The 23,039-nt window shown below is 37.4% G+C and overlaps 1 protein-coding gene across 5 annotated transcripts in view; it reads right to left on the reverse strand.

Moving 5' to 3' along the window:
• Nucleotides 1-23,039, reverse strand: part of AOX1 (aldehyde oxidase 1) — a 39,758-nt gene that overhangs the window by 8,158 nt on the left and 8,561 nt on the right. For all 5 annotated transcript variants that reach the window (XM_008629842.2, XM_017728337.1, XM_017728351.1 and 2 more), the window contains 20 exons: nucleotides 22,934-23,026; nucleotides 21,047-21,198; nucleotides 20,709-20,802; nucleotides 19,911-20,020; nucleotides 18,880-19,064; nucleotides 17,574-17,736; nucleotides 16,230-16,322; nucleotides 14,078-14,247; nucleotides 12,668-12,794; nucleotides 12,251-12,373; nucleotides 10,996-11,092; nucleotides 9,932-10,056; nucleotides 8,338-8,471; nucleotides 7,015-7,102; nucleotides 5,429-5,515; nucleotides 3,760-3,951; nucleotides 3,239-3,466; nucleotides 2,111-2,206; nucleotides 1,057-1,185; nucleotides 489-563 (listed from right to left, as the gene is read on the reverse strand). In XM_008629842.2, the coding sequence (XP_008628064.1) occupies nucleotides 489-563; nucleotides 1,057-1,185; nucleotides 2,111-2,206; nucleotides 3,239-3,466; nucleotides 3,760-3,951; nucleotides 5,429-5,515; nucleotides 7,015-7,102; nucleotides 8,338-8,471; nucleotides 9,932-10,056; nucleotides 10,996-11,092; nucleotides 12,251-12,373; nucleotides 12,668-12,794; nucleotides 14,078-14,247; nucleotides 16,230-16,322; nucleotides 17,574-17,736; nucleotides 18,880-19,064; nucleotides 19,911-20,020; nucleotides 20,709-20,802; nucleotides 21,047-21,198; nucleotides 22,934-23,026 (2,561 nt within the window). The remainder of the gene's footprint in view (nucleotides 1-488; nucleotides 564-1,056; nucleotides 1,186-2,110; nucleotides 2,207-3,238; nucleotides 3,467-3,759; nucleotides 3,952-5,428; nucleotides 5,516-7,014; nucleotides 7,103-8,337; nucleotides 8,472-9,931; nucleotides 10,057-10,995; nucleotides 11,093-12,250; nucleotides 12,374-12,667; nucleotides 12,795-14,077; nucleotides 14,248-16,229; nucleotides 16,323-17,573; nucleotides 17,737-18,879; nucleotides 19,065-19,910; nucleotides 20,021-20,708; nucleotides 20,803-21,046; nucleotides 21,199-22,933; nucleotides 23,027-23,039) is intronic.

The following is a 23,039-nucleotide window of genomic DNA, read 5'->3' on the forward strand; positions in this document are numbered from 1 at the left end:
TCTGCTGGTGGGGGAATGAGTGAGCAGTTGTGTGGTGCTTGGTGGCTGGCTGAGGTTACACCACAACATATCATAGCCCTTTAGACATAGGCTGTGGACCACATCTGAGACTAAGTAGACCTAGCTGCACCTAGACTCCACTGAAAAGTTTAGAAAGCCAGGGGATCTCCCTCCTCAACAGGAGGGACCATAACCTGATCTTACTATAATCCGTTGTAACAGATGATAGATTTGTTACTTGGATATTGCACTGGCAATATTTAAATACTGTACTAGCAATAAATCTAGTTGTTATCTTCCACATAATCATTTGTGCCTGGACAAGAACCATCTCTTGACTATTCTGCATTTCATCTGTTTGTGAAATAGCCTGTTTCTACAGTTTTTAACTTTAGGATTATTAGGCTGAGCAGATTTATAGACTACAATACATATATCACAGTTTCTGCCAGCACTCAAACACATTCCGTAGGATTCACAGGTCTTACCCAATCATTCCAGGTCCCTGTTGGGTTCTTCTTGATGATGGGCTGCAGGCGTTTCAGAAGAGTTTGGCAAGCATCCTGGTGAGAAGCCAGGAGAATATACCACAAAATTAACACAGATACATTTGCTACTATTCAAGTTATGTTCTAGTTACTACTTAATTAGTATATGCTTTACTGTCATCTTAGTTTGAAAAGGTATTGCAGGAAGTGTCATATTAACCACATACACATAAAACTTCAAAATGGTTAAGTTACAAGGGCTGGAATCTGTATGAATCAGTAGATTTCAAACATGAACAAGGGTGCAAGACTTGCATGGGACTAGTTAGCTTGTTAGATGAAAGAAAGATTTTGGAAAGTGTAAGCCTTTTTGGGAAAGTCCAGATCATATTCTGAAAACTCATAAGCACCGTTATTGAGAAACTGTCAAGTCATGTTTCTTCTTGGCCACCTCCAGCAGTATTGGTAATCCCAAACTTGATTTTTATGGGATCACTAGTACCTAAAGTTTGGCAAACATATACCTCAAGGGATCGGGGTTTTTTTTCAGCTAAATACTACTCTTTACCTTCACAGCCATGCCATTGACATCTGTCCCTGCAGATCCCACCGAGGCACATGCATTGGGAACAGTTGTTGTGCTCGTTTCACAGAAGTGAATACATGACATGGGGATGTTCAATTCCCGACTAGCAACCTGTTTCAGGAAGAACAACATATTCTTTGTTTTAGAAACAATCTAAACACTCCAACAACTCCCCAGTATTTGCTAGAAGTCAGGAATACCAGGAAAGATAAAAGTTTAAGCGAGTTCTCTTCCAATCTCCAGCTGAAATCATTGTGTCCAAGTTGTTAGAACAAAGAAACAGAACAGAAGGACAATGTTCCAGCTATACTCAAATGCTGGATTGAGACCTGAACTCCAACACTCATTCCTGATTTTCCTGCTTATACCCTGAAAGACTTAGAGCAAATTATACAAGCCCACGTCCCAAACTTTCACTGACTTGATAAATACTTTCACAGATCTGTCTCAGAACTATCCATTAACCAAATATGATCATAATGTTATCATCATGACAGTCTTAAGCTGCGCCAAGGGAAATTTAGGTTGGATGTTAGGAAAAAGTTTTTTACTGAATGAGTGATAAAGTTCCAGAATCATCAGCCTGGGGAGCTGGTGGAGTCACCATCCCTGGATGTGTTTGAAAAAAGATTGGATGTGGCACTCAGTGCCATGGTTTAGTTGAGCTGGTGTTAGGGCATGGCTTGGACTCGGTGATCTTGAAGGTCTCTTCCAACCTGGTGATTCTGTGTGAATAGTGTCTGCCTTTTTCACTATGGGTTTTATGGGATTAGCCCCTCAAAATCTTATTTCTAATAAGCCTCTTCACATGCTATTGGAAGAACAAAAACCAGTCAGTTTTTTCCTTCTTTCTGCCTCTATGTCTCTTAATGAAGGTACCTTTGCTTTCTAATTCTATCAATGCAAAGAAGTAGTGGCTATGTTGATAAAGAAACTGTCCTGCTGGTACACTAACTAACCAAAAAGAAAACCCTTACACTGTTTATCTGCAGGAAAGATAAAGCACATGGCAATATCTATTTAGATCATTTTTTACCTGGATCATTTTTGTATGAATACCCTGCCCCATTTCAATTCCACCATGTGTCAGAAGCACAGACCCATCAGTATAAATATGAACCAGTGCAGCAGCCTAAAAAAGAAAAACAAAGTCAAGATCAGACTAGTGAGGAATGTGTTGTATGTGGTGATGAATTGAATTAAAAAAAGACAAAGTGTTTAAGTATATTTCAGTTTATCTGTTTAATGCTTAGGAATATAAGGCAAAATATGAAATGCTACTTGCTGCTCTTCCTCTATAACGAACTTCAAAAGAAAAAGATACAAATCCTTGGTGGTCTGCTTTTTCTGTTACTAGATCCTGAAATAAACCTACACCTGGCAACTGTATCTCAGTGGTTCCAAAAGAAGCTGGAGGACACCCCTCAGTAGTGGCTGTAAGCGCAATTTGCTGCAAGCTCCATTTTCTCTCTCACTGACATGTGAGAGTCCCGGAGGTTTCTCAGTTGCATGAGTTGAATCTCTGAATGAAATTTTCTTCCTAGACTCAGCTAGAAGTAGCTGTAGACTACAAAGACCCTGTGACTTTAATGCTGAGCAGAGACAGCCAGTTTGATATGACATAAGTCAGTCAATTAATTAATTTTCAATTGATAGAATGCTGTCTGTTTCAGAAGAATTAGACACCTATGTTAAAAAAAATACAAGGACCAAAAATACTACTGTGCTTTTTTCCTTCCTTAACCTTCGCCTTTGATGGCATCAAAGGGTTAAGTCTTTAAGAGCAGCATTCCATAGTACCCTCATCATCAGAAAGAGGAGGGTAGGAACTATTTCTGGACTGGACAACTTATACAATGAACATTTCTCTATCAGCCTTCAAAAACTTTTTGTAAATGTGTTCAACTCACCTATTTCAACACTGCACCACAACAAATAGGACTAGCCTTTAGGTAGGCAGGGTCCAAGCTGCCTGAGTCCTGAAAACCAAACAACTTTGAAGAGAGCTACAAGCTAGTACAGCCTCTTCAGGGAACAACCATCAGGAGGATGATCATTTTCCAGGAGTTGAAAGATAACATATTTGTTTTGTATCCTGAGATAAAGTGACTGTAATCTTCTATGGATAAAATGCTTAGCTCACTTATTCTTTAATGAATCTCACCTGAGAAAGGTAAGGTGTACCTAGTCCAAATGGAAATTTCATTGGTACAATGGCAATACCTCTTTTCTTCCAGTAATTTTCTTTGTTAAATTCATTGATAGTTGTTCTCCTACTGTAGTATGCAGATTTCTCCATACATTCATTCCAACACCGTATTAAATTCTGTGGATCAAGTTTTTGTTTGAAGTGTGTTTGCTCATTCTTCTTATACATATTTATTTCCTTAATCTGAAAAAAATGAAATTACAGTTATCACACAATCCTGTTAAAGGCAAACTGACCATCTGGGAGGACTAATAGATGACAAGAAGATCACTGTATGTTTTTTGAACAGTTACCAATTTGTAAGACCATGCTATTCATTCAACAACCAGACATTGATTTAAAAAAATATGAATTTCAGCTCAAATTATGTTTGACTTAGAAAAGAATTGTTCAAAAAATTAAACTAATCTAAAGGTTTTTAACTTTCCAGTTCCATAGACTTCATTTCAGGAGAGAATAGGCCTGCATTTAGTCACCTTTTCTGGCGATAAACCAGTTTTATCTGCAACGTCTGTTATCCAAGTTTCTGTCACCAGTCCTGACTGAGGAAAGCCAAAGCCTCGGAATGCTGTGTTTGATGGCAAGTTTGTTTTGCAGACACAAGCCCAGCATCTCAAGTTGGGAATCTTGTATGCATTGTCCATTTTTAATAAGGACACTTCTGCTACCTGAAGTAGGGGATAAACAGATCTTGTTTAATGTCAGAACAGTGCTTCCTTCAAATTGACATTTAAATCTTCCGCATCTCTTATATGAAAGACCTTAACTTGAGACAATTAGCTTTAAAATTTGCTTTCTGGCAATCACTGATTGTAAGTACTCATGCACACATAGAGACTTTATTAATACATTTCTCATGCAATATATTAATTTCCAGGGGCTTTTTTTTATACAGAACACAGCTGGTGTTACTTGTACTTGAATGTTATCAGTAGTTAAGGATGTAGCAAATGTGTCATTTTATGACTGATTTTGCTCCTACTTCAATACCAAAAGCCACACAAAACTAAAAATAGGCAGATTAGATTTAAAGCAACAGTAGCTATGAAAGGAACTGATGAAAGCATTCTGAACTATCACATCCTATGGAAGTCCACACTTAAAGTTTAGTTCCACCAGAAAGCATATGTACTGCAGTCTACAATGTCTTCTTGTCCTTAAGTTTTTAATTTAGAAATTTACAATGACAAACACAAAACCACATGAAGAGGAAAATCCTGTACTAGAAACCTCAAATTAGGCTCTAGGAGTCGGTATCAAAATAAAAATATAATTAAAAAAAAAGTTTTGATGCCTAATCAAAAGAGGTCACTGTCTCTCTTCAGTGTTAAGTAGATTTCTCAGAATGACAAATTTAAGCCTCCGTCATTCGTGCTAGGCCCACCAGCTTCACTGTATCATTGTAGAACTTCATCTTAAGACAGTTCTTACATGATCTGCATTAATGTACATGCTTCTAATAATGGGTTTTCTTCTAACCTAGGCTATTTTTCAGAGCCAGGTTAGGCAGCAGTACCATGGGCAGTTACACTGACAGATTTCAGGATGCAGAAAATACTCATAGGTGGGGCAATGACAAGCAGATGAGGGGTAGTACAGCAAACATTTCAGTTACAGCTAGAATAGTGTGTACAAACACAAATATCCAGTGATGATATCAAAGCAAGAAACATTTTATACTTTGCAGACCTGTAAGTGAGGAACTGAGGTATACAGCACAATAAATACTGACCCAGTACAGAAATGTATAGGGACAGCAACAGGATAACTATAACTATGAATTTTCTGAAGGCTAAGAAATGTCTTCCCAGCCCTGAGGACATAAAGCTTTAGGCAGGGACAAATGCAGGTACTACGTATTTTAAAAGGAATACATTGTTAGTTGAGATGTTCGTAACAGAAAAATAAGCCTGAGAAAACATTCATGAAGGGAATGTGTAGGGTAATATAAAAAAGTAGTAACATGCTTCACTAAATTGAATATGGAAACGATAACCTACTCAGGGCAGATTCTTCCAACAACCCATAATCCCTGTATCAAAAGTCTATATGTTTAATAATATATAGGCAAAGGAATTTGACCTTCATAATTTTCCAGCTAATGATTCCTCCATATTATAAGATTTGTCAGTATAAAATCCTTACCAGGACAGATTCATCAGGGGTACATCCTCCATTAATATAATATTTGGCATCCACAGCTCTGATCTTACCATCATTCATGAAGCCAACCTAGAAGGTTACAACAGTATGTTATTTAGAATTTGGCATTCATTTGTTTCTTAAGTGCTTTTATATTTTGAATACTAACATAACCCATACATTCAGGGTAATACTGCACTATTAATCTCTGGCCAGCATTCACTGAAACTATAGAAAGGCAAGAGAGAAAGAAAGTATGTTTCTAAGATATGGGCTTTCCCACCTGGCATCTGTGATCTGTATAGGTACAGCATATAATAAGCAACATCAGCCCACTGGGAAAGGAAGAAGCAGTGGCTTCCTCTATATTGCCTGAGATGGCTGAGAAGTGTGTCACCTAGGAAAGTTTATTGTAGATAAAATCAAATCCCACTTTAATGGTAAGAATAGTGTCTGGCAGATGGAATATGACATTTGTGTTTATTAATGAAGAAATGTTATCTTTATCTCACATCCCTCTTTTCACCTGTTATCACTAACAGTTCCTGAATTCTCAACATGAGCTACAGCTCATTTTAGCTTTAGGGAAGCATCTTATAAAACCTCTCTTACTTTACCTAGGTAGTATGTCATGCAACTTGCTTAGTATTAGCAGATAAATTTGCTGCAGCCTTAGGCTGCAAGCTGTGAACTTTCACCAAGGTATGTTGAACTGTAACCTAGTCAAGTAAAAGAAGGCCTCAGAGCCAGTTCAAGCTGAAAGATAAAGAAGCTACAATCTCTAGCAGATGCAGCACACTTAGATATAAGAAAAGAAATGGCCCAGCTACAGACAATGAAAGAAACCCATGAAGAACGTGAAGACTCCAGACCCTTAATATTACTCTTGGTCTGAACTGTCAGGGATGGGGAACTTAGATTGTAAGGCTATAATTGCCCAGGAATCCTGTTGTTCAGGGTCTGTCTTTGAAGGCATCCAGCTTGAGCTGTAGTGCTATTAACAAAAGGTACTTTTAAAGAGAAATCTTTCAGTTTATTGATTCAGCAGAAACTTGGATTTAAACCCCATTATGGTGGCTGGCATACATAATTAATATGACAAGTAGAGAAGGAAAAGAAGGCAGAAATTATCCTAATGAATAATTATGACTGATGACAGTGCATGGGCAGGGAAGAGATTCATTTCCTCCATAGGGCGAGTTTTCTGCATGACACTGTTTCTGTGAAAAATTAGCTGCTTCTTTGTGTGAATCTAACCATATGGAGAGTTTAAAATAAAGTTCTGCAGAAGAAGTCTGATATAGGTTAGCTCCTGTTCTAAGAAAGAAAGACAGAAAGAGCTATAAAAGGAAAAGGACATGAAGGAACTAGAAAAAAAATTAAATAAAACCCTGAAGAGACAGAGGTAGATGAAGCAGACAAAGGGGCTGTACAGCAACTTTCTCTTGGTTTCCTGGCGTGTAGTTTTGGTTTAAAATTGAATTGATTATACTAATTTTCATTAATAGAACACATTAACCAGTAACATTGAAATACTTATTCACAGAATATAGGTGGGTATTTTTTCACTGAATTCTAGTGGCACTCACTTTATATTTAGCAATAAAAGGATGTCGGCCACCAGTGATTACCATATCATCCTCTCGGCTCAGAATAAAACGGACTGCTCTGCCAGTTCTAAATCCAAAAAAGAAAAGTCAAATTGCAATTAAAATAAGGAATGTTATGAATAAGATGGCTATGGTTATTCATCATGTAACCAGATACAGCCATGCATACAAACATGCATTTAGATTAAACTTAACTTTAATAAGCTTGAATATATGCTTAAACCTATAACCAGAGTTCATATTTCTCACATTTACAATCATGTAAGAATTTTCATTTCATCTTGTGAAAGCCAACAAGATAACTCAGTGCAAACTACTCCTGAAGAAACTATTTCAGTGTTAAGTGTTCATTACCTCTTAGCTATTCAGAATCATACTGAAACAGAGAACCTTGGAATAAAACCAAAATACAAATAACAATAAAATATGAAAATTAGTCTAGAGATGCATATACAATTTAAAATAACTACTTTAGAAAAATGGGCATAAGGTGTAAAATAAGGTCCTACGAATAAAAAAAGATAGTTTAAACCATAAAAGAAATATTATTTTTAGCATTACTGGTTAATAAAAAACACAGATAATGTGGCCAAAAAAAATCAAGAACCATTTTTATAACAGTGACAGTAGAAGCAATATAAACATATTGAGCTAACTCCTCAGATGACAAGACCATTTTGGCTGACAGGATGTAGCCTGATGTGAGTTCTGTAGCAAATCAGTTACGCTTTTAAAGGACTTTAGTATGCCCTGACAGCTAATTGCCAATATTGCCCTGCCAAATCTGGAATATGGGGGATGGAGCTTTACGTATTAATGTTCTTAGACTAATTCAAGCAGTATTAGAAAAAGCATAATACCTCACAGATTTAAGCTAATTTTGACTGAAAGACGTTGAGGACTGAACTAGAACTGCTTGTTCTTAAAAGCAGTTCCACTCATGAACCCTTCCTTCTGCATCCTGCTGTGTCAGTGAAGTTCACATCTGGATGGTTAATGCTGTGCTTTAATGTATGTACAATACAAAGTCTTAGTAGTTAGGGACTGGTCCTGTTGAGTGTTTCTGGCTTATACTAATACCAGCTTCTTGCAGTCCATTAATTTAGTTGAGGCTAGAGCTGCTTAATATAAGTAGTTCAACAAAGCAAAGAAATGCAGCAAACAGTCTCACAAAACGTGAAGTCAGGATTGTATGACTTTTTGACTAGCAGCTTTGGGAAAGGAGAAAGCATTTTAGACAAAATGGAAAACTTGTTTGCCTCATTCTCTTTTCCTATCCCAACACACACATACTGCACTTACTTGTGTGCTGCCACTGCAGCAACTGACGCCAGTAAGCCGGTTTTCAGGATTTTCCCACCAAAAGCTCCACCAACTCGTTTAACATGGCACATGATCCTGTTGGCTGGAACACCTAAACTTGCAGCTACTATCTCCTGTAAAACAATTGTCAGTATGTTATGCCAACTCAAACTAAGCCTAAAAGTTAGGTTCTGAAATAGAAAACTTTTCTAGAAAAGGGTTCCATAGATGTTTCTATTCTTCTATCAGATGAATATAGTTTTTCCTTTACCCTAGGTTAAAAAGCAAAGAAAGAATAACAACAAACTCTCAGCAGCACTCACATTTAAAATCTTTACCATGCAGACCGTGAAAGGGCCATTGGCCAACGTGAAAAATAATACCTTTGGATTATATTAACTAAACAGTAAGAAGCTTCAGGTATAATAAAAATGGATTAGTATACAATTTCTACTATTTTTATTACTAAGATAATACATTTTATTTCTATTTAAAATGAAACTTTTTTAATAATCTAAGGTCTTGCTAGTGTCAGGAATGTTTTTGCTTCAAATCATATTCTCAAACACAAAGTTCGTGCTACTTGGCTATTGGCAATATAATAATAATGGAAATGATAAAGGGAGCTGAACTGGGCCTTGAATACTCAATGAACGTTGAAAATGCCAGTGTTGAGTCTGAAATACCATCAGTTTCATGCATTAGAGCTATTGCTATGTAGGCCACAAGCTATGGCAGCTTTGCTTTGTCATTTACCATCATGAAAATGATCAGAAGGCTAGAACACCTCTACTCTGAAGAAAGACTGAGAAACTTGGAGTTGTTCAGCCAGGAGAAGACAGCTCCAGGGAGACTTTACTGTGGCCTTTCAAAATATAAAGGGGGTTTACAAGAAACAGAGCAAGACTTTTAGCAAAGTTTGTATTGACAGGAGAAGGGGCCACGGTTTTAAAGTAAAACAGGGCAGGTTTAGAATGGACATAAGAAAGCATTTTTTTTACAGTAAGAGTGGTGAGCCAAGGGAACAGATTGCCCAGACAAGCTGTGGACACCCCACCACTGAGAGTGTTCATGGCCACATTGGATGGGACTTTGAGAAATTTGGTCCAGGGAAAGATAACCCTGTCCATGGCAAGGGTGTTGAATTAAATAGTCTTTAAAGGTCCCTTGAAACCCAAACCAGTCTAGGATTATGATTATGAGACTGCTGCATGGAGTAGCACTCTCACCTACAGCTAGTTAAGACTTGGTCAGATCCTCAGTGGGTTCTGATTCTGTAGGGAACAGATTGATCCTCAGTCCAATGGAAAGCTAACAAAGATGGAGGAACTTCAGCACTCCACAGGGAGTTTTTCATGCCTACAGTAGTGGAGTATGAAGTACTTTGTTCAAAGGGAAAGAAGAGCTTTATCTTGACAGTGTATTGCTCAGTGTTTATCAGAATACAGCAGTACTACAAAGTAGCTGTTACTGGACAATCCAGATGGGCAATTTCATCTTTCTATGGCTTCTGTTCATACAGATTTGTAAACCAAATTTTAAAAGCTCTATTGTCACAAGTCCAAACACTTTCTCCGAGAATGCTCTGCATTACCTGAATAATTGCTGGATGCTGTGTTGACACATACATATCCATTTCTTTATCCTCTCCTTTTGGAACAGCAAGCATACTCTGAGTCTCCATGTAAAAGTGTTTCTGTCCCCCAATGCAAATCTCCCCTGACCCAAAGAGAAAGACACAAGTGTTACTGAGGGAAAAGGACAGAAGAGACAAACCAGAGAAGAACTAACAACCCATCATAATTTAAATTATGGCAATCAGTATCAAATCCTCTATACTCCTTGTGTGAAAGAGCAACACCTAAAATAAAAATACAAATTAAAATCCTTGTAATATTAAATCGGTCTTATTCCAGTTGCATCACCAGAACTGGATTAAGAGTAGAACAATATTGCCCACAAGTGGTGACAACAATAAGTAAAACATAGATAAGTTAAACAAAGCATGCACATACTGGACCAGGTGAAGAAGAGGGCCACCAAGATCATCAGGGAGCTGAACCACAGGATGCATGACAAGAGGTTGAGAGAACTACATTTATTCACCCAAAAGAAGAAAAGGTTTAAGAAGAGATCTTATTGTTGTCTACAACTACCTAATGGAAGGGTGTAGACAAGAGCAAGCCAGACTGTTCTCAGAGGTGTACAGTGGAAGGATAAGAGGCGGCAATGAACACAAGAAATTCCAGCTAGATAGAAGAAAAATCAAAATCAGCATGAAAGCTGTGAAACACTGGAACAGGTGCCTATAGATGTTGCATAATCTCCATATCTGGAGACACTAAAACCATGACGGGACATGGCCCTTAATAACCTGCTCTAACCAGACCTGCTTTAAGCAGGAGGTTGGACTAGAAGACACCCTTCCAACCTAATTATTCTGTAACTTTTTTCAAGAACAGATGATGCAAAAAGCTTGAATGTAGTAGCAGAACAACAATACACTAGATTTAGTCATGTTGTCTTCCAAGTGCCCAAGAGTTTTCTCACACCTAATGACTATACAGAAAAAAGGTGGAACTGGGACTGGAAGAGCAGACAGCCAAAGCCAAATACTGACAACCAAAAATTTTTCATCAAATGTATTCTGCAGTTTACCTTCAATTATATTATCAACAGTTTCAAATGCCTCATCAACATTTCCTTGTTCTAATTTTCTTTTTGGCTCAAAGAACGAGTTGTGCTTTATAGCTTCCTGCAACGGAGAAAAAGAGAAATAGGAGTTTTAAAGTATTTTTAAGATTCCCAGCTTGTTGCAGCATTTTAGTCTCAGGACCAACACCACTGTCTTCAGAGATTGGAATCACCAGCTACCAAAGTCAATGAACAACTGTACTTCATCACTTTATTGTCACTGTTGAGTTTGTTTATTTAATTCCAGCAATTCTTTCCTGATGTATCTTGTGTAACTGATGATTGCAGTTTCTGAAGGAAATGCATGCAGTTTATTCAACCTGCTCTTCCCTGTCATACATCCAGAACTGACCAAGACACCACAGAGTAAGAATGCAACCACATCATCCAAAGAGCACTGCCATTAAGAGGGGAAGAAATGACAAGGACTAAGTAAAGGTGGAATCTAATTAATAAAGTAGCATTTGCTTTATTTCTAGTAAGAAATAAATTTCAATTCTAATGAAATGTTAACAAAATTTGCCAGTCTTTAAGAAGAGACTACTTCTATTTTTCTATCAGAAAGATTGTTCCATTAGACCACACACACATTATTAAAACAAGTTGTGAATTGACTACCAGAACTAATGTTGGCTCCCTGCCAAGTGTGTCCTTTTTTCCTTACTTCTACTCTCTTTAATCCAGGATAAATCCATATTCCCTGGGACTCCCACATTACATTTCTAAAATGTTGTACATCCTAACACCTTTCCTTCATATTCCCTCAACAATTTCTATGTCTCCAGCCTAGCTTTCAAGCTAGACAACAGATAAAAATGCTAGAGATAATCAGGAGCTGACTGTTAGCCAGTATACACATGCTGACTGACCAGCTGGTAGCTACCAAAAAATTAGAAATCAGCATGCTCATTGCCTTTTCCTCACTGGGAACATTAGGAGAGTTCTTTTTTTTTTGCATTCTAATGTTTATTATTGTAAAACTTGTGACACCTGCATACTTTTGAAACTGTTGCCTGTCTATCAAAAGTGGTCAAAATTAGAGAAAAGGTTAAAAATTTATTTACAGGGAGATACTCAGACTGGTTAATTGGATGCTCATATTCATATTCATATTGTTTTCTTTAAAAATCCTATTTAAAAAGCAACTAAAGAGTGTGAACTGCTGCTTCCATTAATTAAATCAGTAAAAAAATAAAAAGGCAGAAGAAATTATTAGTACCTCAATTGTTAAAATTACTGGTTCCAGCATTTCATACTCTATCTTCACTTTTGCAGCTGCTTGTTTGGCATGAACATCTGAATCTGCAACCACAGCACAGACAATCTGACCCACACAAATCACCTGCAAAATGCACATCACATAATGGTATGGTGGATTCAAACAATTCCCGTACGGGCTGTTGGTATTCTTCTTTTTACATAACCACTACTTATGTTTCCTGTTCAAAAGTCTTCTTTGACTTAGGATTTTTGTATTTTTAGATCATCCATGAAGCTAACAAATTACAAAAATACCACTGTAACTAAAGAATCAAGGAAAATACTGTATTCAGAAATGGATAGTGGGAGAACGGAAGGCTGGAGTAAAAAACAGTTAAAATTAAGAAAATCAGTTGTAAAAAGATTGTAGTTATACCTTGTTTCTCGCAAATATAATCTCTGGATCATCAGAAAAATAAAACTCATTTGCAGCTGGCACATCATGAGCTGTTATGACATCGAACACACCTGCTGCTTTTAGAGCCTCTGAGGTATCTACAGATCTGATTGGGATATGGGAAGAGAGAAGTGTAATTCATTAGTTTTACAAAGTGTTCACAGAGGAAGGGGTTTCAACACAGAAGTATATTTCTTGTACTACTGAGATCTGCTCATAGGCTTACACACCTGTTCTTTCTGTCTCTGGCATGTGAAGAAGTGCAGGTAAAAGACAAATTAAGATTCTACTAATCTGCTTTATTTCTAGGAGATACTTTAGATACAACAATCATTGGCTCATTAGATTGCCTGAACTGCACCGGTTTAATAAAGATCAGTGCACTATCATGATACTACAACTGCAACTTTCTGAGACCTCACATCCTACACATACACCTAAAGATGCAAATATGCACCTTCAGGTGGAGGATTCATGTAGAGAGATATAACAGAAATGACAAGATCAGTATAAATGGAGAAGGAATGGAAATGCCTAGGTGTAGAAGGATCAGAAGGAACAGCAGAAGGTCTACAGGAACGGCATATTTTGATAGCATCTAGTTCAGCAGGTCATCAGATCCCAGCACATGTACAGGCATCTTCTCTGGACACCGAGATCAGAAGACAAATGAGACTGAATAGATCCTACTGACTCACAGAGATGGGGGTGATGCCAGTTCTGTGGTGGTACCAAAAAGAGGGCTGCCAAACCCAGCACTGACCTAAGAATAAGCCAGGAAATATGACAAGGACTCTGTAGTTAGAAGCCCCAGTCCTGTCTGTCATGACAATTAATCACAACTAGATCACTTGAATATGTCTTGGTGCCTAAATGTTGAACAAACTGCTAGAATAGGTGTATCTTGGCAGCATAAAAGCATATGTGAAAACAGTTTTCTTGCAAAATAAAATCCTCTTCTTCCCCCTTCTCTCCTGTAAGCCTGGTATGAGCTTTGCCACCTTGTTGCTGCAATGTTGCAACACTATTTCCTACATTTTGAACAATTTTCTTCTTTCATCATAGAGGTGAGGCTTCAAAGCAGTGTTGGTAACACTGAATTTCAAAGTCTGCTTGCACTGCACAGCTAAGCGCTTTGTAGAGGTAGCTAGGCTAGCTCTGGGCTGGCTTATGGACCAGAAACAGTTCACTCTTACTAGTACAGTAAAATGGGGTGAGACACTTAAATCCTAACAAACCCTTCTACTAGTGCACCAATACTGCTACCAGCATGGATTTGCCTGCAGGTATCAGGCATGCTGTTCTGTACACGTGACTCATTAGTCTCTCTAAAAATCTGAGGCAGCAATTCATGATAACACTTTCTTCAGGTCCACTTTGAACACTTACACAATCTTAGCATGAGCTCTGGAGCTAGTGACGGCAGCCAGGAAAAGCTCCCCATCCACAGAAGGAAGGTCATCAATGTAGACTGCTTCACCAGTGGCGTGCTTTAGCCCAGACTGGTGCATAATGGGCCGTCCGACAGGGTCCTGGGGAGACTGACTCGGCTCTATGTCCTGTACAGGCAAAACCACACACCCAGCACCCCCAAACAGTTAAAAAAAGAACAGTCCTGTTATTCTTACAGCAATCAGAAAATCTGATGACCAAACAACTGCTCATACTATCATCTTGTGGTTCAACATTGAGAGAGATGTGGCTGCAGGATGTGACTGCTGCTCCTGGGGATTTCTTTCTCCGCTTTTCTTCTCTTATGTACCCTTCTGAGAGCACCGCACGGGTTTGTTTACTTGGATTTTTTTTCTTAACTATTTATATCAAAGTGACAAACCCAGCACTTTTTCAGAAGGACAGTTTCCTCCCTTACTGAATGGTGTCATGAAGCTTTGATAATTTTCCAAATTATTCTCACAAGATTCTGCTCTGAATGTTATCAGCGTCTGGTAGTGTATTGTGATCTATTTGCAATCCTTTCTAGGATTTGTCTTCCTCACTGAAAGATTGCAACTGATCAATGTAAATCAGTGAGAAAATGTTGCCTAAATATTTTCTGCCCAATTATTTCTTTGCACCCTTGTATGAATTTAGTGTCTTATTAATCTTACTTTGCTAAGTTTTTTGAAAATTAATTCAGTGTTTCCAGTTAAATCTGCCATATCAACTAATGTTACCAACTTCCAGAACACCTTTCCAATTTTTGGGTCAGTATTCATGCTAACTTTTCCCTTTTCTACATTTAGAATTAGTTAATAGCTTACAACTTAAAATGTTTTTACTCCTAAAGCTTCCAGCACACAGGTGTTCTGGCTACACACTCCTACCTCCTGCACTTTCTGGTACACCGTCTGCTATTGGCACAAAGTCAGGAACAAACACTCTTCACTCGACTGCCTAAAGTTCCTCAAATGGATGTCTCAGCCAAACCACTTCAACTTTTCCACAGCAGAATGACAAGGTGTTTGGATTTCAGGATACACATTCACTTTTTCCTCTTAATTTTAAAAGCTTAATAATGTCCAAATGAAGGAGTGCAGACAAAAAACACAGTCTTACAAAATCTAGATAGAAATTTAAAGCAGAAAAACTCAGATTTTCTGGGTTTCTAAATTTCTATTGCTCAGCGCCAATTGATCTGAGTAACAAATTGTTTCAATACCTGTTGTTCAGTCACTTTATTACAGATGGGGAATAAATTGTAAATTGGGGAAAAGTCACAAAGAAATAGTCTCCTTGATCCTGGCCCCTCTTATTGCCTGCAGTCTTTTTTTTTTTTTTTTAATAAGAATAATAATAACTCTGAAGGAAACTGAAGATAACAACTTGAACAAATTTAAAGTACTTAAAGGTAAAGTGTTATTCTAGGGAATATCCAAAAATTAAAAAAAAAAATATTTACCTATATTTCATTTGAATTTTTCTTTAGGTTTTCAAAAGCTGGATATTTTGACTTGTGTATTGAGGGTGTCAAAATATCAAAAATCCTTGTGGGTGTTTCCACCATAATCTATTTATACGGTGAGCTCAGAAAATACCAAATGTGTCCTTTGCTGCTCTCTACTGTTGATTTAGGACAGCCTGCTCGTGTTAACTTGAGCAGACAGCCATCACACTCCATCTTAATTCCTAAATCTACAGTAAGACCTAAGAGCCCTCTGAGATCTTGAGACAAGAATATTGTAGCTATACTATAGTATATTTATATATATCTGGGATTTTCAGTGTTTTTTGTTTTCATCTAATTTCTTTCTAATTGGGTTGCACACTGAAATATACCAATTTTAAGCAGTCTGACAATGGAGTTTGCTTAGCATATTTATCTTTAAAGAACTGTCTAGAAAAAGTGAGTATCCCAAGAATCTTATTTTACAAACAAGAATTCTCCAACTGAGATACAATTAAAAACAACCACTAAAAGCCTCTTGCTTCCAGTCCTTTAGGAAAATCTGTACCCGACCTTCACACCAAGGCTCATGCTTGAACCGTGACTTTTTACCAATTCTTATGAAGCACAAAACAATGTCAGAATGAAATCACTTGCCTGGTACATTTGGATACTCTGGGGCATTCTGGTTTTGAAATCTTGTAGGACACTTCTGTATTCCATAGGTATGCCAGGATAGTGGCAAGGATCCTGAAAAGGAAGCAAATTACTACTAAAACTCACATTTTGAACGTTCCAATTAAAAAAGCCAACAACCAAAATCAAATACAAAGTCTTTATACAGGGAAGTCTTTCCAGACTCAAACTGGAAAGGCTCTAAAATAACAATTTGAAAACAATGTAGAGGTTTTAGATTTCATTAAATAATATTTTAAAATATATTGGATTCAACAAATATGCTTTTTAAAGTAAGCAATGTAAAGTAGGGATAGGCAGAGGAGCTTTGTTTTGTGGTCAGATCAAAACGGGCCCAGAATCACTCCTGGTAATAGTCAATTACCTAGTAATGGCAATTTAGAGGAAAGAGCTCAAGGTAATACAGAAGAAAAACATATAAGGGATATTTTTCTCTGTAAGAATATATTTAAGACAAAAAGAAAAGTAACTTACACCTAGAATGTCTTGGCAAGCGAAATTTTAGTGTCCTCATCTCCCAGTCAACAGCTCATACAAGGAGTGTTGGTTTAACATCTACAGTTGTTTTCCAAAGCCTTTATTTCTATTTAATCTATTTCTGTTTTGAACTACAGACAGATAAAGATCTCTTGTATATTTTCTTTGGGCCTGAGAGCTCGGTACTGATATGTTGTTGTATTAGTATTTCTCAAATGTCTTTTAAAGCCTAATGTCCAAGGTAAAGATATCTGAGCATCTAAAATTTAAATGGGCATCTCTCTATCAATCTCTTCAGGAGTTAAACACTTAAGTTATTGTATAGCTCTGAACACCAAAGACAACGATTTAGCACACTGTACAAATTGCAAGCACTAACAGAAAGCAAGAACACCCCTTTTATTTGTTTGCACAAGAACATACATGGGGAATGCTTGGTTTGCTCAGCGCGGAGGAGACTCAAGAGAGACCTCACTGAGGTCTTCAAGATCCTCACCAGAGAAAGTGGAGGGGCAGGTACCAAGCTCTTCACTCTGCTGACCAGTGACAGGACTCGAGAAGATGGCACGAAGCCAAGTGGGGAGAGCTTTAGATTGTATATCAGGATGAGATTTTTTGCCAAGAAAGTGTTTGAGCACTGGAACAGGCTCCCCAGAAAGTGGTCACAGCCCCTAGCCTGAGTTCAAAAAGCTTTGGAAAATGTTATCAGTCACATGGTGGGACTCCTGCGGTGTTCTGTGCAGCGCCAGGAGTGGGACTCAATGATCCTGATGGGTCTCTTCTAACTCAGTATGTTCTGTGATTTTATGATTCTATGAACTAATTTACCATTGTCTTCAATGACTGCGATACTTCCAGGAAAAATCTGTAGAAGAAACTGACCATCAAAGTTTTCTTATAGTCTATATTTTCACCTCCAGCTGAACCTGGAAGAGCAATTTCTTTAAGAACTAGTCTGCATGCTTCATCCAACATTTTTTCATTCCAGTGTCTGTTAGGAAGAATAATAGATACAATCAGACCAGGACTAATAAAAAAGTAAATACAAATTGCAGTAATATATGTGTACCATGGACCACAGGCATAATCCTGCTCACAGTGAAGCCAAAATATTGATTCTATTAATGTCTACAATTTTTAAGATGATGTGGATCAATGCTGCTCACAGAACTGAGCTCCTGTAAGTAAATGGAATTAAGTGCTATGCCAGCATTTTTAAAATAAACAAATAAATAATTAAACAAACCCTATTACAGCTTTAAAGCTGCTTTAGCTGTCTTACAGATTCTCACCATATTACAGAAAGTATCCTACATTTGAAGAAAAGAAGATATAGATGCAAAATGTAGATACTTTCAAGGGATCTAATTAGTTGTTACATTTCCTGAAAGGGCTGTCTTCTTCAAGTATCTCAACACTGTTAATTCTCTGTAGTTACACAGCCCTAGATATCAAAACATTAGTCTGTTAGACTAAATTTAATCATGTAAGGGATCAAAAAATAATGAGCACTTCAACTAATGAAACAGTTGCATATTAAGTGGCAAAACAGGCCAGTGGGGCTTTGTTTAGTGCTGTTTTTATGCTGCTTGAATTATTTGCAATTTTTTTCCTCCAAAGCTTGGAAAGGTGCTGCAAACTGGGAGGGAAAATCGGGGACTAATTCTTGAGATTACTGGGACCTTGTAGATGAAGAGGTATTGAAAAAGTGAAGACTTGACTTTGTGCTTCTAACTTTATTGGGCACATCTGAACTTCTCAAACTGTGTAGCTTTTAGACACAAGCTGAAAGACTCACGAACACTGATATGAGGGGATTATCAAATGTACAAAGATACAGCGTAATTTACCAATATTTGGATTTAGGTGCACAACTGACTGATGTGTATCTCATCCACCTATCTCACAGCTCATCTGTCTTATCTCTCTGCATAATTCACACTGGCGTTCGTGTGCAAACTCCAAAACGTAACAATCCTGAAAAGTCATCATTAAGGCTTGATCATTCACTTGAACATACAAGGCATCAGTCAGGCAAATGAAATCCTTCTGCATTTTCATGTCCCAAGGAACATGAACCAAAGCTTTCAAAGTCCATTTACTCAGAGACACAGACAAGACAGAGAAATTTTACCTTCCAATAAGTGTCCAACAGGTTTGTTTTGCGCAGACTGTTGTCGAGACAGCACCTCCATAGAAAATGCTTAGATCCTTTATAATGTCTGTACCTTCTTCAAAAAGGACTCTCATCCCAGCATTGGTTATTGGAAGAGCATTTTCCCGTCTTGGTGCTTGTCGAAATGCAGAGACATACTCCCCCTGAGCAAGATGAAGTGCAGACATGTAAGTATCTGAAAGCAGAACTTGTTATTGCACTATGTGAAGCAAGAGAACAAAAAATGAAAAGCACAAATTCAATTTCCTGAGCATTCAAGACCATGCACATTCTTCTCTTGACCTTTCAGTAGCTTTACCATCTTTGATTTTCTAGCAACTCATACCCAATCCTCCATCACCTATACAGTTCAGATGACCTAGATTTTTCATGGTAAATAGCTGGAAGACAGGGATCTTGTGGAGTGGAGTTGTATTTATAACAAGGCCGTAAGTTTAGAGGCTTCAAAGTATTGCCAAACTTCAGTATTCAGATAACAGGACCCATAATTCTCTTAGAAGATCCCCTATCCACTCTTGCAAACCCAGTATTAGTTAAAGACTATCATTCAGTTCAACAACATTTATGGAACTGCCACACAGACATCCAATCTAATCCCATTTTAAAGAAAAATCCTCAAGAGACAACAGTGCTTTACCTACTTGATGCCAGCCATATCACAGGTGAACAGCCTGCTTTGGTAAGCACTATGGCAGCTTGTCCAAGACCCTTTTCTGTAGGGGATCTAGACAATTGCTATTGCCCTCACCATTTTAGGACAAACCGTTGTCTAAATTTTACTCTTTATATAGCATCGCCAGCTACCTGCTGAGTTGTGTTTTTTGGCTGAAACTGAGAGACAGTATGGCACTGAAATGAATAAACATAAGGAATTCAGAAAGCTAGCAGTAACACTGCTAGTTTAAACAGATGGATTATGCCCCCTTCTGCTCTTTATTTCATAGTCTTTAACTCTGCTTAAAGCAAATCTAAACAAACTAACAACTTACCTTCCTAGAATGGGGAATATGGATAGAGACTAAGATCTCTTCCGGTGTAATGGTATTGTTACCAACTCCATCTGCAAAAATATCACTCACAGGAATCTGTCGCTTTTGTCCTAAAAAAAAAATCCGAAATCCAGAAAATTCCATACAATTGTGCAATTAACACATATCAATAGTATTTTAGTTGGCAAGAAATACCTGCTGCCTTCCTGAGTAAATAACCACTACAGTGTCCATAAAAACTTATCAGTGATATGTTCTATAAATTCAAATAGTTGCTCCATCTTCCATAACATCATAATACCAGATTCCTAAAAAAGTACCCAGAGGTCAATCCCCATTCTGTAATCCTCCCTTTCGATACTGCCATGATTTTCCACCCTCACTCCTGTCAATCTGTTCCAAATCCCTGCAGCTGCTGTCTTTACTACCTTTCATTCTAAAACATAAAAAATGAGGAAGCAAACAGAGTGGCAAAGAAATGCTGCAAAAGTAAAAAATTATTAGGGGGTGGGGTTTTTGTTGTTTAGGTTTTGGGTTTATTTCTTCTTTTCTTTGTTTGCTTTTCCCCTGAGATTCTGAACATTTCCAGGAGGCCAGAAAGAAAGAAATGCTATTGCTTTTTCCTTCTGATATTTTATTCTAAAAGTGACCATACTTGTTGTTCTACGATATATGTCATGAAAGTTAAATTTTTCAGAAGAGAAGATGACAAAATTCTGCAAGGAACCTAAACCTCCATGAGTCCTTTAAACACTTAAAACTTCATTTATGGTACAGAGACAGGCTATTTCATCCTACCTCTTGAAGCCAGATTGAGCATGCAGTTGCTGGCTGCCAGAACTGGATTCAAGTCTGAGGTTGATTTTCTACTTATGATGTTTCCGCCAAATGACTTGGAAAAAAAGAAAGTAATTTATGTTACCTTTCTCTATAACCTTCATATTTTTATGTTAAGTGACAATAAGACATGCAGAATATATGTACATTTATACATATTGAAAGCTCAAAAAAGAGGTATTGATAGAAAATTCATGGCAAAATCAAAACTTAAAATGCAAGTTTTGCATGTAGTCAGGATCAATTTCACATTTATCACAATTTTTTCAAATTTTAATTGCAAGTCATTCACAACATACAGCAACATTTCTTATCTGTTCTCCTCCCAGAGTTCTTAATTGCTGCAAGACAGCATGGAAAACCCTTGTCTTCTCTTCAGGGAACTCCACAATTGCATTTGTCAAGGTGTCTTTCACTAGAGAGAGGCTGCAGGCAGCTCCCAGAGTTAATCCTGTAACCAAAAGATGATGAAAGTGTAATGTGTGCATTGCTTCACTGCCTGGGTTTTAAAGTGTGTTCAGACTGTAGACTAGGACAGCTCACGTGGGCTACAGGCAGATAAAAGGAAAGAGGCCTTTGCATTTTAAAGGAACTGGAACCTTTCATTTCAGGAGACTGAGGGTGAAATCTCTAGAAATGATGAGAATGAACTAATACCTCACCTCTTCTGCATAAAGGGAAATCCTTTCTCTGCTTCCAGCTGCACCTTGCAATCCCAACTCTTTTTCCCTTGCATCTTGCTTTGACTGAGTAAACGTTTAGGAGAGGTTTCACACAAAGGTGAGTCAGCTTCAAAATGCTTTCAACAGACTCTTCCTATTTTTAAGCACGATTTTCATCGTAATTTGATCTAGCTTTGCATATGTACCTTTTAGGTATTCTTCTAAGGTGTGGGTAGGTAGCATTGGCAACAAAACCCCTAACGGTCCTAACAATGAAGATAGTATTCTTTTTCCCACTAGAAAGACAACTTATATGCATTTATTAAAGATTTTTTTGTAAGATTATACTTCTAATTTTCTTTTAAATGGTACACAGTTCCTTTCTATTCAAAATAATTATTTGCATAATAGATGTATGTTTTCAATGAATACTGGGATTCAATAAAAAATATAAATGAAAATATATATAAATTTAATTAATTTTAATCAAGCAAAGCAATGTTAAATTTTTTGTATTTAAAAGCAAAATTTAATCAAAACATGTTTTGCATTTAAATCTGATTAAGGAGAGGAAATGTTATTTCTGGCTAGCAAACTGAACTGCATATCTCTTGTTTTTGAACTAGTAAGTCTCACCTTTGCATATCTAGGTTTTATTTACACACTTTAATAAAGCAGTAACCATTCTCCCACCTTCTTTTCAATTTCTAGCTACTTTTCAGCTAAGGAAAAACTAGTTTTTGAATAGAACTGGATGACCAATCTGAAATAAAATACGTATTCTAAATGCAATGACAGAACTATCAAACACAGCTCACCACTTTAAAAAAGTGGCTTCAGGCACATAGGAAGTAATTTCATCAGATATGACTTTCCTTAAAACTTTGGCTGTAAACTTCTACAAGGTAATTTTTATTCAATTAATTTAGACTATTATAGTAAGTTGAAACCTATTTCTAGTTGTATTTCTAATCCACCAGAATTTATTTAAAACCCAAAGCCTGGGTCTAATTTTAACTAAAAAAACCTCCACGCTTATAAACAAGTAAGTTGAGGTACAAAATTTTAACCTATTATAATTAATGCTGTTATGATTGAGAACAAGATTAGTCAATGCATATTAGCAATGCCAGTTTAATCACAGCCTTTTTCTAATGTAAACAAGCATGCCACAGGCTAACTCTCACTGTGGTTCTGTATGGGTCTCTCTCGGCTAACCTGCAGAGCCCAGCACAGCAATCAGAAAGCACATACTGCATGACTTGGCACCAGAACCAGTATTACCAGAATAATCACCCTTGCACTAAGGCCCAAGTTAATATTGCTGGTCAGCTCTGCGCTGCATTGCGAAGACAAAACCATCCTGCACTGGAATGTTGGCAACAGCCCCCTTGACCTGGGAAAGAACCAAGCATGCTTAGGAATGAGTTGCACAGCATTTCACACCTTCAGTGCTATGGAATGGTGCAGCATTCCTTACTGCAAAGAAATCTCCTATTTCTGAATAAAGTAAAGTCTACTAACCATCATCTGTGTATTTCAGCACATTCAGATCTGGGATCCTTGCAGGAGCAATAAGAACTGGATGGAACACACCTCTATATTTCATCTCAGGTCCTACAACATAAGA

The sequence above is a fragment of the Corvus brachyrhynchos genome, unplaced genomic scaffold (assembly GCF_000691975.1).
Source record: "Corvus brachyrhynchos isolate BGI_N302 unplaced genomic scaffold, ASM69197v1 scaffold370, whole genome shotgun sequence".
NCBI lineage: Eukaryota > Metazoa > Chordata > Aves > Passeriformes > Corvidae > Corvus > Corvus brachyrhynchos.